Source organism: Diabrotica undecimpunctata, chromosome 2, assembly GCF_040954645.1.
Source record: "Diabrotica undecimpunctata isolate CICGRU chromosome 2, icDiaUnde3, whole genome shotgun sequence".
Taxonomy (NCBI): Eukaryota; Metazoa; Arthropoda; class Insecta; order Coleoptera; family Chrysomelidae; genus Diabrotica; species Diabrotica undecimpunctata.
In genome coordinates this window covers 35,957,990-35,973,806 of record NC_092804.1, presented here as the reverse complement: position 1 = coordinate 35,973,806, position 15,817 = coordinate 35,957,990, and the positions used below count along the sequence as shown (strand labels likewise).

General features: G+C 36.9%; 1 protein-coding gene across 1 annotated transcript in view; it reads right to left on the bottom strand.

Moving 5' to 3' along the window:
• Window positions 1–6,327: 6,327 nt before the first annotated feature.
• Window positions 6,328–15,817, bottom strand: part of LOC140433644 (uncharacterized) — a 31,741-nt gene continuing 22,251 nt past the window's right edge. The window contains exons 2-3 of the mRNA XM_072521624.1: window positions 10,103–12,255; window positions 6,328–6,393 (exon numbers count right to left, since the gene is read on the bottom strand). Coding sequence (XP_072377725.1) covers window positions 6,328–6,393; window positions 10,103–11,845 — 1,809 coding nt within the window. The 5' untranslated portion in view covers window positions 11,846–12,255. The remainder of the gene's footprint in view (window positions 6,394–10,102; window positions 12,256–15,817) is intronic.

The window sequence follows — 15,817 nt, the reverse complement described above, 5'->3', positions numbered from 1 at the left end:
GAAAATAGTAAAGATAGTTATGAAATAAAGATGTCTAGTAGATTATAATACCTAATTATGGAAAACTGTTGATATGTAGGTAGTTTGGTACTTAAAATTAACCAGAATAAAGTCCTAGATTTACGTAAATATAGGGCTTCAAGTTTTAACCTATCTTATAAAAAGATACGAAGACAATAGGTACGATGTACAACTACATTAAATAACGTTTCTTCGATAATTCAAAATAAGTTTTTAGATATAGAAAACAACACCAAAATTTCAAATACAAAAATATAAAGTAAATAATAAATTGAAGGATAATTACCACGAACAAACTGTAATAATAAATGGGTTTTGTATTCTTGTGTACTCTGGTGACGTAACTCAAGCATCCCCACCCCAGTCGGAAGAGGCAACCGTAGTAAGTCTACGAACCGTGCTCTAAAATAAGACAAAGTGGGGCAACAAATGCAACTTTAGATACAGTCTGTCCCAAACCCTTCTTTCAGTGCGTCACTAATTTTGACTTCATATAGGATTTTAAGAATGTCGAGAATTATTGCATATTTTAGTTAAATTTGACAGTTGCAGGATTGTAACCTCTCTTTTTCTAATTGAAAATTATTTAATCATTTTAATTTTAGTCTTTGTTCTTTCTCGATATACTTCGGCATAATTAAAATATTTTTATGAGAATAAATACAAAATTAAATTTTCACTGTAAAATGTCAGATAATACTAACCTGGAATGACAATTATAATTTTTTCAGTTGACATTGTACTGTCACATGCGCATCATTGATTGGTTATCTATTTAGCGTATTCTAAACTCCAACCAATTATACATCCGTAAGTAGAATTAGCTTTACGATAAATACTTTTCTAAGTTCTATGTATAATAATCACAGACTCACGTTTTTTTCTGTCACTTCTAGCTTAATGTGTTAGAGAGAATTCGATCAACTATGACGCACTGAAAGAAGGGTTTGGGACGAACTATATGTAGATGTCGCGTGGTCGTAGAATAACATTAAATTTTTGCGTTTTTTTAAATTTTTTAAAGAAAATAAAATATTATTTCAACTTCTAATAAATGAATCTTTTTAGAAAAGATATGATTTATATTTTTAATTTAAATATGTACAAATAATATAATTAAAACTCTTTTCTTTATAAACTATAAATAAAATTAATTAAAACTCAATCACCGGGAAAGAAAGCTCAAAAAATTGTAAGGTGTTTCGATCAAAAAACAATTCCTGATCTTGTTAGTAGGTACGCTAGAATTGCTTTTTAGCACATACACCAAAGAATTATTTTTTACAATTTGAAAATTCGAAATTGTGAAGTGTAATTTCGGATTTTTAAATTATCGAATGGAATTCCCCAGATTAAGGTACTAGGCCGATATCTATCATAAAATGGCAGTACTCCCTTAATGCTGTAACGAATAGTCACCATTAGTCTTTCGTTACATTAGGTTCAATTTTAAATTCTATCCAAAGTTTAGAGGTACCTTACTAAATGATACAAAGTAGGTGTAGCCAGGTACGTATTTCAATTTTGAGTTGTTAACGATTGGTAAATAAAATTTTAAGCACAATTTTGTGTACCTATTTAAATTTAATCAGTTAATTGCATTTGTACTTGGAATTCAGAATTACAAATTTCTAGGTACGTAAAATCAGTGTTTATAAGAGATTTGCGGAAACGTGGTATTCTTTCCTGGCTTCGGAACCTTGATAATGTAAATTCCATTTATTTGGGAAGAGCCTGTATCTAAGGATTGCGTTCGTAATGTTGGTTGAAAATACTATTACTTTTGCTGGTAGATGTTGTTTTTTGATGAACTCTTCGTCTTGGTGATAATTGAATATACAGTTTCTCTGGAGAGTTCTCATCACCTCGGCTTTTTCATCTATGGAGTAGACAATTCCATTTTCACCGTGTAGTGGGTGGAGATATGGGTTTTCTATCATTTCTTAGAATTTTTTGTAGTTTCCATATATTTTGCATGTTTGGACCTTGTTGCTCCATTTCTTGAACGTGGTTATTCCACCATCGGCTTCTATGTTCTGCTAGTGCCGTTTTCACTTCTCTGCTTAGCCGATTTGCCCTGTTCTTGTCCTCCTTGTTTTTTATCCTTCTAACTCTCTTTTTGGCTCTGCTCAGGGCTTTATCGTGTCCTTTATTTCCTGGTTTATGTCTAGATATTTAGGTTTATGTCCTGGCTAGATAGATGGGTTGAGCATTTCCTAGGAAATGTATCTGTTCAATCAACGCTATTACCATTGTGTCTTCATTGTTTGTTAGATAGTTGTTCAGTAATCTTCCGTTTCTATTCGAAGCTCTATTGTTCCAGTTTGAGGATCTCGCATGTAGGTCTTGTATTCTGTGGATTGTTTTTCTATATTCATCAACGCATTCAGGTCTTCGTCTATTATAGGATCTCGTGGCTTTACGTATAAAGAAATCAGAAGTGACTCTGATTTTTTCTTACCTCATCTGTACTTTAATTGTAGTTGCTTCCATAGCGTTTGCGTTTAGTTGTGTTGTTAGTATTCTGATGTGTGGAATATTCATTTTCTCAGTGTACCTGAAACAGATACCTCCTGAATTTGCTCTATGATGCCTGTAGATGTCATAGCCAGGAAACTTTATATTTATGTTTTTCATCCGCAAATGTCAAATGAAGAGGTTCATTGTATTCGTTACACTTTTTAATAAGTGTCAGTATTGTCATAAACTTAGCAGCAAAAGTTTTGGACCACCTGGGGATTCCCAGGATGAGAATTTCAAAAATAAAAATTTAAAACAAGACGCCTGGGAGGAAATCACAAGACGTATGGACATATCGGGGCAAATATCTTCTTCTTCCTTCTTGTATGTAGGCTTTAAAGTCTGTTTCTTCTTCAATATTAGCCTAATAAATTGTTTCAATTATCGCACCATCTTTTTCTTGGTCTGCCAATACTTCTTTGTCCATTTGGTGACTTTTCTCGTGCTATTCGTACTATCCTATCCTCTGCCATTCTACTAATGTGTTCGTTCCACTCCTGTTTCCGTTTTGTCACCCATCCATTTATGTCTTCTATATCGCATGCTCTTCTTATGTTTTCGCTTCTCTCCCTATCCAACAGACTTTTCCCTGTTATTCGTCGGAGTATTTTCATCTCTGTTGTTTCTAGTAGTCGTCTCGTTTTAGATGTGTCAGGTCTTGTCTCCGCCATGTATGTTAATATAGGTCTAATTGCTGCTTTATAGATTCTTGTTTTTGTGTATTGTTTGTTCTGCCAGATTGTGTTATTAAGAGATCCCGTCACTTTACTCGCTTTTAAGCTTTGTTGTCGTACTTCTTTACATTTGGATTTCTTTGTTCCCCATTCTGTAACCATGACCTTTACGTACTGCTTGTATTATTTCGTCCATTATTATATTAAAGAGAAACGGGCTTAACGAGTCACCCTGTCTGACTCTGCTTTGTACTAGTATACACTGTGTTAGTTTTCCATTTATCTTTGCCTGTATTCGATTATATAAGTAGATGTTTTCGATGGTTTGTATAATATTGATTGGTATGTTTCTTTTATACAGTAGGTGTAAGACGTCTTTAACTTACACCTACTGTATAAAAGGCCTTTTCAATGGCCTTTTCTGTGATTTATCTTAGTACAAATACGGCGTCTACGCAGGATCTTCCGGATCTGAAACCTTGTTGTTCATCTGATAAAATTGTTAGTTTATTGATTTTATTGGTTAGGACTTTTATGGTAAGCTTAAGTGCTGTGTTCAGTAGATTTATACCTCTATAATCGTTGGGGTCTTCTTTATCTCCTTTCTTGAACATTGGTATCATTATGCTGTTTCTGCATGCGTGTGGTATCTTGCAGTGCAATATTAGTTTTTGTATAAGTTTTGCCATCTCTAGGGTTATACTTTCTCCTCCGTGTTTTAGAAGCTTGTTGGTTATTCCATCTGGTCCTGGTGACTTTCTATTTTTGAGTGAATTTATGGCTATTTCTACTTCCTGAAAACTGATTTCTATTTCGTGTCTTAATTCAGGTACATTATTGTGTTGATTATTATTTTCCTTTCCTTTAAACAGTCAGGTATCTTTCCCATGCGTTTGCTGGTATGTTATTGTATTCCTTCAATTCTGCCATTTCTTTCCGTTGGTTTCTTATGAATCTCCATATTTTGTTTTTGTGTACCGTAAAAGTTGCTTTTATCCTTTTGGTAAACTGTTCCCAGTGTGCATTTTTTGTGCTTCTTCCAACTGTTTTGTTTCATTTCGTATTCTTTTAAATTGCTCTTTTATTTTTTTTCTGAACCATGGTATTGTTGTTGTTTCTTTTGTTCAGTGTATGACTTTGCATTGTCCTAGAGCTTCTGTTGCTGCTTCTTCAATATTGTTTTTAATTTTCTCCCAGCTCGTGTTTATATCTTCGATGTGCTAGCTCCCTTTGGTACATTTCTCTTGTAGAGTCATTCCATAGTGATTCTACATTGAATTTTTCTTCGGTGATTTCCTGTAGAAAATGTTTTGGTGTTATTTTCATTCTTATTTTTGCTAGTAATAGTTCACTTCCTGCCACTGCTGAGTTTAAAGTTTGGATATCTAGAATCTGCTTTGGGTGGTTTTTTCTAGTAGTGACTATAAAATGAATATTCTGCTTTTGTGGAAGAGAGAACCTTACTAACAATGAACATTATGGTTACTACACTAAGTCAGTCCCATAATTATTATACAAAATGGCCCGAAACATTTACAGTAAATCCGATTTATTCATCAGCACATTCACCGTTAACAGCTAGTACCTCTCAAGCTGATATTGGTCAAGGCAGTCCAAGGGAATCGCAGCACGGATTCTTTTGATGTCAATGACTACCTTTAATTATACTTTTTTTTTTTTTAATAAGTATTGCAGGCTTGTAAAACTATCACCCGTAGCTAAAAATTGTAGCGTAATACTAATTTATGTTGAGCCAATATGAGGACATTCGAATGAACTTTTTATGATGGCCACTTAATTCCTAGATTTGAGTTCCAACACCAATGAATTCTCACGTCATTACGACGACATGTTTACTCAAAGGTTTGTTGAAAACTGTGGAGCACACGAGAAAGCGGCGTGTTTCATGTAGAGAAGCGCATGTCGTATCCATTGCAGCAGTTGCAGGAGCGTAAGAAGTTCGCGATCATAGTGGACACCCGCCTTAATATGTTTTCATATAATAAGAAATAACAAATATAACATGTTATGAATAATATTGAAAGGGAGATAGAATGCTGAAGTGGAGTAGGTATAAGAACAATGTCATGGCTTCGCAATATCAGAGCTTGGACAGACTCGTACGTTCAGCAATTACTAAGAGCGGCGCAGAAAGGGAAGATTTTGAGGTAGTGCGTTGCAAATCTCTATTATAGTAATGGATGCACCAGAAGAAGGATTGAATACAAAGTCATTTTCGTAAGACATATATGGCCTCTGATTTCCGGGAACCCAAAACTCACGACCATTTGAGCGAAAAAACGTCTTCTCTCTCTAGGCGAATCTGCGCCGTCGTAAATTATCTCCGAACGCGTTATAAGTTAAAATGACTTGGACAAATATACGATGTTTTTGGTTGTTTTCCTCAAAATAATTTTTTTTGCTGTCCTGCATCTATAAATAAATAAACGGCCGACTTTTTAGCACCATCTTGTTATCGTTGGTGACCGCTGTTACAATGCTACATTGTAATAAGCTATTGCATAATTGTAATAACTAATAACTTTTCACTATTTTTAGGCTATTTGTACTGAAGCAGGTCCAAATTTGTATAACGACCAAATATTTTGTAGGCTTGAAAGGTAAATCCATGATACCTGTATGCCTTAACACGTTCATAGGTGTACTCCATGTTTCACGATTTCGAGTAAATGGAATTTTAAAGCGTTTCAGAGAAACCGGTAAGCTTGGTAAAGAAAACGGAGGAGGTGACAGAGTTTCTACTAGTTTTTGTAAGAAAACGCATGTAATGAATTTTATAAATGGATTTAAATGTTCAGAGATTAATTACTGTGCCAAACACATGGACAGAAAATATTGAAATGATATTTATTTAACTGTTGTCTTTATTCAATTTATAATGTCTTTATTAAAAGGTTCTTATTTTAATTTATTAAAAAGCACAATAATTTATATTAATTTATTTAGCGAACAATACATAATTTATATAGGCGAACGTGACAATTAAAAATCGCGGGCGCGGTCTTCAGATCTTGACTAACTCCTTCAATGAAAAATCCATTATTATATATGAAACCACAACTGGCCTAGAATTCAGGAAAACCCCTCTGATTTATACTAGAAGGTCATCGTCTGACCGGTTTTCTTTCTGCCAGCTGGTAGAATTCTCTCGTACAATCTACAACATATTAGTGAATAAAAAAACATGTTTACAGGCTTTTTAAATATGACTCATATTTTTACGTAACATTGCCCCCCTCTCAAAAGATGGTTCCTCCTGGAACCTTGTCGGGACTAGAACTGGAACGATATGCTGGTATCGGCAACTGGACCCTCTTTTACAACTTCCAGTTGTAAAAAAATGACAAGGGACGGTTTTCTCTCCGCACCAGTAACTATGCGGATTGCAACAGACTAACACCTGGACTTCGGTGTCTTTAAAGATCTACTCCACCATATTTCGGATAACCCTCCAATCTAATTGGCGGCACTCCAACTTTGGCATGGCTAACTTGTGCACGTCGGACTCTAGTACGTGCTCTCTCAATTGAAGTAAGGCTTCCCATACATCTCGGTAGGTAGGTTGGTCACGGGCAGTGTCTTTTGTTACCAGGTAGAAAAGGTAACGTGATGCATCTTGGAGTTTCAAGGTTTTACCGGGAGCTGGCACCTGGCATTGAAGTTCTGCAACTCGACCAAACTTCCTTCGAAAGACGGATGCCAACCCTGGTGCGTCTTTGATACTGGCCGGGATGGTAAGGGCCAGCGAGTAGTCAGCGGGGAGCGCGAGTAGATCTTGCTTTTCTTCAGTGGTAACACCATGTCTCGCTTTACCGGTACCTCCATAGGCACCCATGAATTCCTCAAACGTGAGGTCAGACACGTCTTGGACTTGGTTTACTTCCACTTCTTCATCTACGTCGTGGTCACCTTCGAAAGACGCCAGCCGGTTATGGTGTACTATCATCGGTTTTCCCTTCGGAATCTTGCTTATTCGGTAGATGACATCGTTGATCTTCTCCATAATGAGGTATGGACCTTCCCAAAACTGCTGCAATTTGGGAGAACAACCTTTTCGCTTCTTGGGATTATAGAGCCAGACCTTGTCGTTCTTCTTAAAGCAACCCTTTTCGGCTTGTGTATCGTACCGTTTCTTCATTCGGTCGCTAGCGATCTGAAGGTGGGAACGGACCAACTCATGTACATCGTCTATTCTTCTTCGTAATTCGATCACATAATCTTCACCTGCTACATCTTCTCCAGGTCGACACCCAAATTCTAGATCACAAGGTAGTCGCATTTCGCGTCCGAATAGGACTATGGCTGGTGTCTGGCCTGTTGATTTGTTAACAGCAGATCTGTAGGCCATTGTGAAGAACGGAAGGTATTGGTCCCAGTCTCGCTGATGATCGGACACCATCTTTGTCAAATACTTGCCGACTGTCCTATTCATCCGCTCTACCATACCATCAGATTGCGGATGATATGCTGTAGTTCTTGTTTTCTTCATGCCTAGTCTATCACATATTCCTTGGAATAGATCGCTTTCGAAGTTCCTGCCTTGGTCACTATGTATCTCCAAAGGCACTCCAAATTGGCTGATATATTCTTGGATCAACTTATCTGCAACGGTGGCGGCCTTCTGGTCTGGAAGTGCGTAAATCTCGACCCACTTAGTAAAGTAATCCATTACTACCAACATGTACTTGCCTCCATTTTCACTTTCTGGAAATGGCCCAGCGATATCCAAAGCTATTCTTTCAAACGGGCTTCCAACATTATATTGTCTCATAGGAGCTCTCCTTTTTCGGTAAGGCCCGTTACTCGTAGCACAAATAGTACATTTCTTACACCAGTCTTTTACGTCGTCGGAACTGTTCATCCAATAAAACCGTTCCCGAATTCGCTGAAGGGTTTTCTTTACACCAAAATGCCCTCCTGATGGACTGTCGTGTAACTGACGAAGTACTTCGGCTATTCTGCTCTTTGGGATCACCAACTGTCTTCTCTTCTCTGAACCGTCATCATTTTCCAGGACTCGTTTGAGCAAGCCATCTTCCATGATAAATGAGTCCCACTGGGCCCAATACGTCTTAACTACTGAGCATAGGTTTGATATTTCTTGCCAAGATGGTCGACGGTTTTCCTCTTTCCATTTTCGAATTTTCTGTATAACTGGATCTCTTTCTTGTTCTTCTCTGATCTTAGTAGGCGTCCAGTCGTCGTTGACCATCGTTGTTCTTAGCACTGCTGCTTACTTGGATTCCGTTTTGTTGCAGTGGGAACACTCTGCTGGGCATGGCCTTCTGGAAAGAGAATCAGCGTTTCTGTGGCTAACTCCGGCCCGGTGCTCAATCTTGAAATCGTATTCTTGGAGTCGTTCAATCCATCTGGCTATCTGACCCTCTGGATTCTTAAACTGCATCAACCACTTAAGGGCGGCATGGTCGGTTCGGATTAAAAACTTCCTTCCATAGAGGTATTGATAGAAGTGCTCTACTGATTTCACTACTGCCAGAAGTTCTCTTCTCGTGACGCAATAATTCCGCTCAGGTTTTGAAAGAACTTTACTAAAATATCCGAGGACTCGTTCCTGTCCTCCTTGAATCTGAGACAGCACTCCTCCAATTCCCACATTACTTGCATCCGTATCTAAGATGAACTCTCCTTCTGGCAGTGGATACCCTAAAATTGGTGCTGTTATTAAATGCTTTTTCAACGTCTCAAAGGCATTTTGGCAGTCCGTATCCCAGCGGTAATCTCTTGCTTCCTCCGTAAGTCGCGTTAATGGCTTAGCAATATCTGCAAACTTCTTAATAAACCTCCGGTAGTAAGTACATAGTCCAAGAAAACTTCTCACTTGATGTTTGTCAGTTGGTTTTGGCCATTCCTTAATGGAATCGATTTTTCCGTTATCCACGGCCACTCCTTCTTTACTGACTACATGACCCAGATAATTGACTCTACCTTGAAATAGCTGGCACTTCTTGGGGTTTAGCATCAATTGGGCAGCTTTAAGTCGATTAAAAACGTTTTCTAAATTCCTCAAATGATCTTCGAATGTCTCCCCCAAGACGATTATGTCATCTAAATAAACCAGGCATGTTTTCCAAGATAACCCTCTCAACCCATTTTCCATAAGCCTCTCAAATGTCGCAGGAGCATTACAGAGTCCAAATGGCATAACGTTGAATTGCCACAATCCAGATCCTGTGGTGAAGGCTGTCTTTTCTTTATCTACTGGGTCCATTTCTACCTGCCAGTATCCAGACTTTATATCCAAAGTAGAAAACAATTTACTTCCAGCCAATGTGTCCAATGTGTCATCTATCCGAGGCAGAGGATAACTATCTTTCTTGGTAACGTTGTTCAGCAAACGGTAATCCACACAGAACCTCGTCGTTCCGTCTTTCTTCTTAACCAGGACTACCGGAGAGACCCATGGGCTCGTAGAAGGTTCTATCACCCCGTCTTTCTTCATTTCCTGAACAATCGTTTCGGCTTCCTCTCTTTTCGCCTGTGGTAATCGTCGAGCTGTTTGACGAATTGGCTTAGCATTACCAGTATCAATTTTATGCTTAACAACGGTAGTTCTTCCCGTCTTGCTTCCTTTCGGAAATATCACGGTAGTGTCGAAGAAATTCCCTTAATTTCCTTTTCTCCATCTGATTTAGAGACTGTCCTGCAACTGCAACCATTTGGTCGAATTTGTCGTTGGAATTATCAGATGTTGTCGCCTGACGGATTATGGATGTCACAGGTACACAAGTTCCTACTTTTGTCTCTTTCTTGATGGTCACTGGGTAGTCGTTGACATTGATAAGTCTCACAGGAATTTCTTTAGCCGAAGTCACCAATTCCTTTCCAATTATGATTCCACGGCCAACCTCATCGTCGTGGTTCCAAGGCTCCATCATAACAGGTGTCCCTTCGTCTACAATTCCCTGTAGTCGCGCTACTATGATCGTTTCGCTTCTCGCAGGCACGACTGTATCTTCATTTATGGCTGCTTGCACAGTGTTGTCATTATGTGGATGGAGAAATACCTCCTCGTTGCCAACTTTGATTACCTTATTCTTAAAATCCAATTGGAATCCATGCATATTCATTACGTCCATTCCTAATATAATATCCTCTTCGATGTCAGCAACTATAACTGTATTGACGAACTTTTCTGCTCCAATTCCCAATTGTACCTGGATTTCTCCATGAATGTTGGCATTTTCACCTATAGCGGTCCGAAGTCGCAACCTCGTTGGTAACAGTTTCTTACGGCTGTTTATAATTGTCGGGCGTATAATGGTTCTGGTCGCTCCGGTATCCACCAACAACGTATGCTTTTTACCATTTATTTCTCCATCTACATATACGCTATCCTCACGACATGTCAAAGAAGCTATTAGTATAAGAGGATCTTTGGAAAAGTTCCGGGTCGAAGCTGCTCCCCTAAAGCCGACTCGTTCTGGTTTTCCTGATGGTGAGTTTCTTGATTTTATAGTCTTCGTTTTCTTGTATGTCATGCTTTTCATCATATTAACGAGCTGGTCAAGTTTATCTTCATCTCCTTCCTCTTTTACAGTCCTAACTTTACTGTAACCGCCAGAGGCCTGCGTAGCTGACTCGTATTCGAGGGCGGCGGATAAAACATCAACCAGCGTCTTGTGACGAGCTAATCGTAGTGTTCTCTGCATTTCATGATCACGAAGACCATCAATAAACGTTTGAACGGCCAATTTTTCCATCATGTCTTCGGGAGCTGTTGGATAAGCATATCGTACTAATCTGGCAATATCTACCTCATATTCTTGAAGAGCCTCATCTTTCTTCTGTCTACGATTTTTAAGCTGCGACTGATATACATGCTCCAAATGTTCGTGGCCATATCGCATATTTAACCTCTTCTTAAGTTGTTCGAAATCATCCGTCTCTTCTACGGCTATGGTCTGAAGTACATCTAAGGCATCTCCTCGAAGAGCGATAGTCAGGTTTACAGCCTTTTCTTTTTCAGACCATCCATTTGCTCTTGCAGCTGATTCAAACTGTTTCATGTAGTTGTTCCATGACGATTTTCCATCGAAAGTTGGGACTTTCACATGGACAGAACCTCCACTTCCTTCAAATTTCGGCCGTATTTCCAACTTACATTTCGTCTCGTCTTCTTTTGTCTCTGCTGTAATTGGATTGTTTCCTCTCTCTGCTGTCCCTGTTTCCTCCAGCTTCTTTTCCATCTCTTTCCATATCTTTTCTTCGAAGGCCAACATATCGGCAGCAACTTGGTTTTTTAATGAAGACACTCTATCGTCAAGAGCAGACATCTCAGAAGTGACTTTAGAGATGTTAGCAGAAGAAATCTCGTTAGAAACTTTGTTTTCTAATGAGGCGATGTCGCCGGAAACTTTCGAAATATCGCCAGAAACTTTGTTCTCTAATGATGCGATGTCACCAGAAACTTTCGAAATCGACGAGAGGACAGCATCTTCAAATATATAAGTCTCAGGATCTAGCCCTTCTTCCTGTAAAGCGTTCTTTAGTCGTTGGACTAACTCAGCCTTTTTTCCGGTAGAAGCTAATTCTCTGTCTTCAAGATGTCTTCTTAAATTAGTCACTGTCAGCTCATAAATCGTAGCCATTTTCACAATTTATTTTATATTCACTTCGGAACAATACTTGTTATGATTACTATAAGTCTAATTTACTTTTATTTCACTTCCGACACCATTGAAATGATATTTATTTAACTGTTGTCTTTATTCAATTTATAATGTCTTTATTAAAAGGTTCTTATTTTAATTTATTAAAAAGCACAATAATTTATATTAATTTATTTAGCGAACAATACATAATTTATATAGGCGAACGTGACAATTAAAAATCGCGGGCGCGGTCTTCAGTTCTTGACTAACTCCTTCAATGAAAAATCCATTATTATATATGAAACCACAACTGGATTAGAATTCAGGAGAACCCCTCTGATTTATACTAGAAGGTCATCGTCTGACCGGTTTTCTTTCTGCCAGCTGGTAGAATTCTCTCGTACAATCTACAACATATTAGTGAATAAAAAAACATGTTTACAGGCTTTTTTAAATATGACTCATATTTTTACGTAACAATATCTTTTTGCTGAGTTGAATATTAGGAAAATGTGCAAAAATTTTTATCAGTTCACTCACAGATCAGAGTGATTTGAAAGTAACACACTGGTACTTTAGGTCAATTTTTAACACGAAGTACAATCGTGGCTTCGGATCCCCTAGGGTAGACATTTGCTCTACTTGTCTATAGTTAGATGAACGATTAAAACACGCACAGCAAGGTAATGAAAGGCAAGAGCTCATGACTGAGAATTAAATTTCGAGAAAATTAAAATATGATGCACGTGCTGCCATCTATTCAAAAAATTGTTAAACGTTAGTTAATTTGAATGCCACTCATTTTAACTGCGGCGTGGACATACCCCCTTAATTTCAATATTTTTATATCAGTTTTGTAAGTGTCTGTTCTAGGTCTCTTGGGAGACACATTGAGAAAATCTTTTTTATACACTTCTCGATAATAACTCAACAATAATAATAACAACTTTGACGAATATTACTTGTACAATATTTTTCTTGGAAAATTCTGTAAAGACGACTAATGTTCAAATCTAGGCTTATGTATACTTTCAATGATTTATTTCGAGAGTAGTGACTTATGTCATTTGGTGTCGATTGGATATGTGATCTTACTAATTCCCTAAGAGCAGCAGTGAATTTTATGCTAGCAGTTCTGGTTCTCTTTGTGCTTAAAAGTCTAATCGCCACGTTTCTCTTCTTAATGATCGTTTGCAGCCTTTGGTGAGTTACAGTAAATATGTCTATGAACGTACTTCTGCAGACTTAAACGATGTTACGTGTACCCTTGAGAACAATATACAATGGAGGCATTGCCTACGACCAAGTGCTACGTCATCATACATACCATGCTTTCTATGCTTTACGTTAGCTAGTTGGACTAACCCCATTAGGTACGTACCTTGAGTTTTAGCTGATTGTTAATAAAATTCGGAGATTCGGTCGTTACGATAGAGTTGACAGAGAGGATGATTATGATCATTGAGGTTTTTCTCCAGTGTGCACTTTGAAATGTTTCTTTAAATCACTTGGTTCAATAAATTACTTAAAACCAATTTCACACTTGTAAGGTTTCTCTCCAGTGTGCACTCTCAAATGTGTTTTCAATATACTCTCTTGAAAAAATTGCTTAAAACAAATTTCACACTTGTAAGGTTTTTCTCCAGTGTGCAATCTCAAATGTTTTTTCAAATCACCTGCTTGACTAAATTGCTTAAAACAAATTTCACACTTATGAGGTTTTTCCCCAGTGTGCAGTCTCAAATGTCGTTTTAAATGATAAGTTGAAGTAAACTGCTCAAGACAAATTTCACACTTGTAAGGTTTTTCTCCAGTGTGCAATCTCAAATGTGTTTTTAAATCACCTGCTTGACTAAATTGCTTAAAACAAATTTCACACTTATGAGGTTTTTCCCCAGTGTGCAATCTCAAATGTGTTTTCAAATTACTCGCTTGAGAAAACTGCTTAAAACAAATTTCACACTTGTAAGGTTTTTCTCCAGTGTGCACTCTCAAATGTCTTTTCAAACTACTCGCGTTAAAAAATTGCTTAAAACAAATTTCACATTTGTGCACTTTTTCTTCAGTGTGAACTTTCATGTGCTCAGTTAAATAACCTTTTTGAGCAAACTGCTTAAAACAAATTTTACACTCGTAAGGCCTCTTTCCAGTAACCACTTTCCTATTTTTATGTAATGTTTTTCCTTCAGCATTTTGATTCATATAATTTTCTTCGTGAGATGAATGTTCAGTTACTGCCTCCATAATTTCCATTTTGTTCTCTTGAAGGTAATCTAAAAATGAAACTGATTCTAATATACATATTGACTACAAAAGAAAATAAATGTAAAAACAAAGAAGTATACTAATCAAATTAAATGTTACTAAAACGCAAGACACCTGAAGTGTACCTACTCAAGGATACAATTTATGTTTGAGAAACATGCGTGTTGTCTTCTATATGTATAATAGTGAGCCTTCTTGTCTTTAGTAATAGTTTCACCTCAACGCATTCAATATAAGCATATGAACACGAAAAAACCAGTAATATTGCGATGTAAAGACGGTCGGGTACAACAAGGTTTTACAATGACCGTGAAATTTCTATGAGTCATCTTTTTTTCAAGAGTCACCTATTTTCGAATTTGTAGACTGTACCATAATAATTCTCGTTTATGAAATATTGTACTCCTTTGAAAAATAGCCAAGTTCAAATCGGTCGCTTCAATGTATAAAAAAAGATAAATGCGTAAATACTATATATTATTGCGAAATATTTTTTTTCTTCCATAAAAATATAAAAATAAAATTAAAGTTATGCTATACTTATATATGTGTGTGAGTTTAGAAAATAAGTATAAGTAAATAATATTTACTTATATATTGTTATAAAGGTAGGTACTTACGTAAACTATTAACAATTGTTAAAAAATACGTCAACTATTTAAAGACCATGAGTAAAAAAACAGGCTAAGTCCCAAAACAACACAACACAGGCATTGAAGAAAAACATTTTATTAACATTTTTCAAAATTAAGAAATATAATTTAACTTAAGGATGTAAACGATTACGCAAAAAACAGCCTGCACAAAAAACAGAAAACATTCTTATAAACAATGAAAAACAAAATAATTTCGTTTAAAAAATTTAAAAATGGCTAAGTGCCATACGCTGCTGTGTTAACAAAGAGCTAACAGCGACTCAAGAAATATTTATAAAAAAATCTTTATGCTTTTCATAATTTAACAAAGGAATCGTGGCCGGCAAGTTTGGTTTCTTCTCTTCACGAATAGGTTTATTCCCTGCAGGTCCTACCATTACTCTTCTAATAACCTGGACACTCATCGCTTTTTTTTTAATTTTAGTTTTGGACCAAAAATGTCTGCCGAGTAGACAGTTTTTGATAAAACCTTTGACGGCACCTTTGCTTCATATCGAAGTGATAGCCTTAATGATATTTGGTTTAGAAATATTGATTATAGAATCTCCAGCAGTTTGGATATTAAATAAATTGTCTCTTTTCATTTCTACCAGTCGAGAAACTATACAAACTCTTGCAGATGTAACCACATTAATAAAATTAGATGGAATACAATATTTCATCACTCTCTTCGTTTTTTGTACCGCCTTCATTTAAAACGTTTAGCAAATAAGAGCTGATTTCACTGCCACCACGATTTCCGATGCTTTCATTCCACATAGGGTAAGTCCGGGAGAGATGGGCCATTGGTATAGACGGGCCATTCGTCATATTGCAGATCCTCTGTTTATTGTGCAGTGCGACAACGTTGATTTATAACATTTAGTCAACGACAGACCCTGTGAACGTGGTCATTGCGACGTGTATGCATAAACAACGGAGATTTTTTTACTTAATTATATGTTGTTGGTGAAATTTTTTCTTGGTGAATTTTCAAGTTGTGTAAGTTTTGACAAAAGGTAAGTTTTTTTTATTATTTATGTTTTCAACTGTTATATTGAGATTAAAC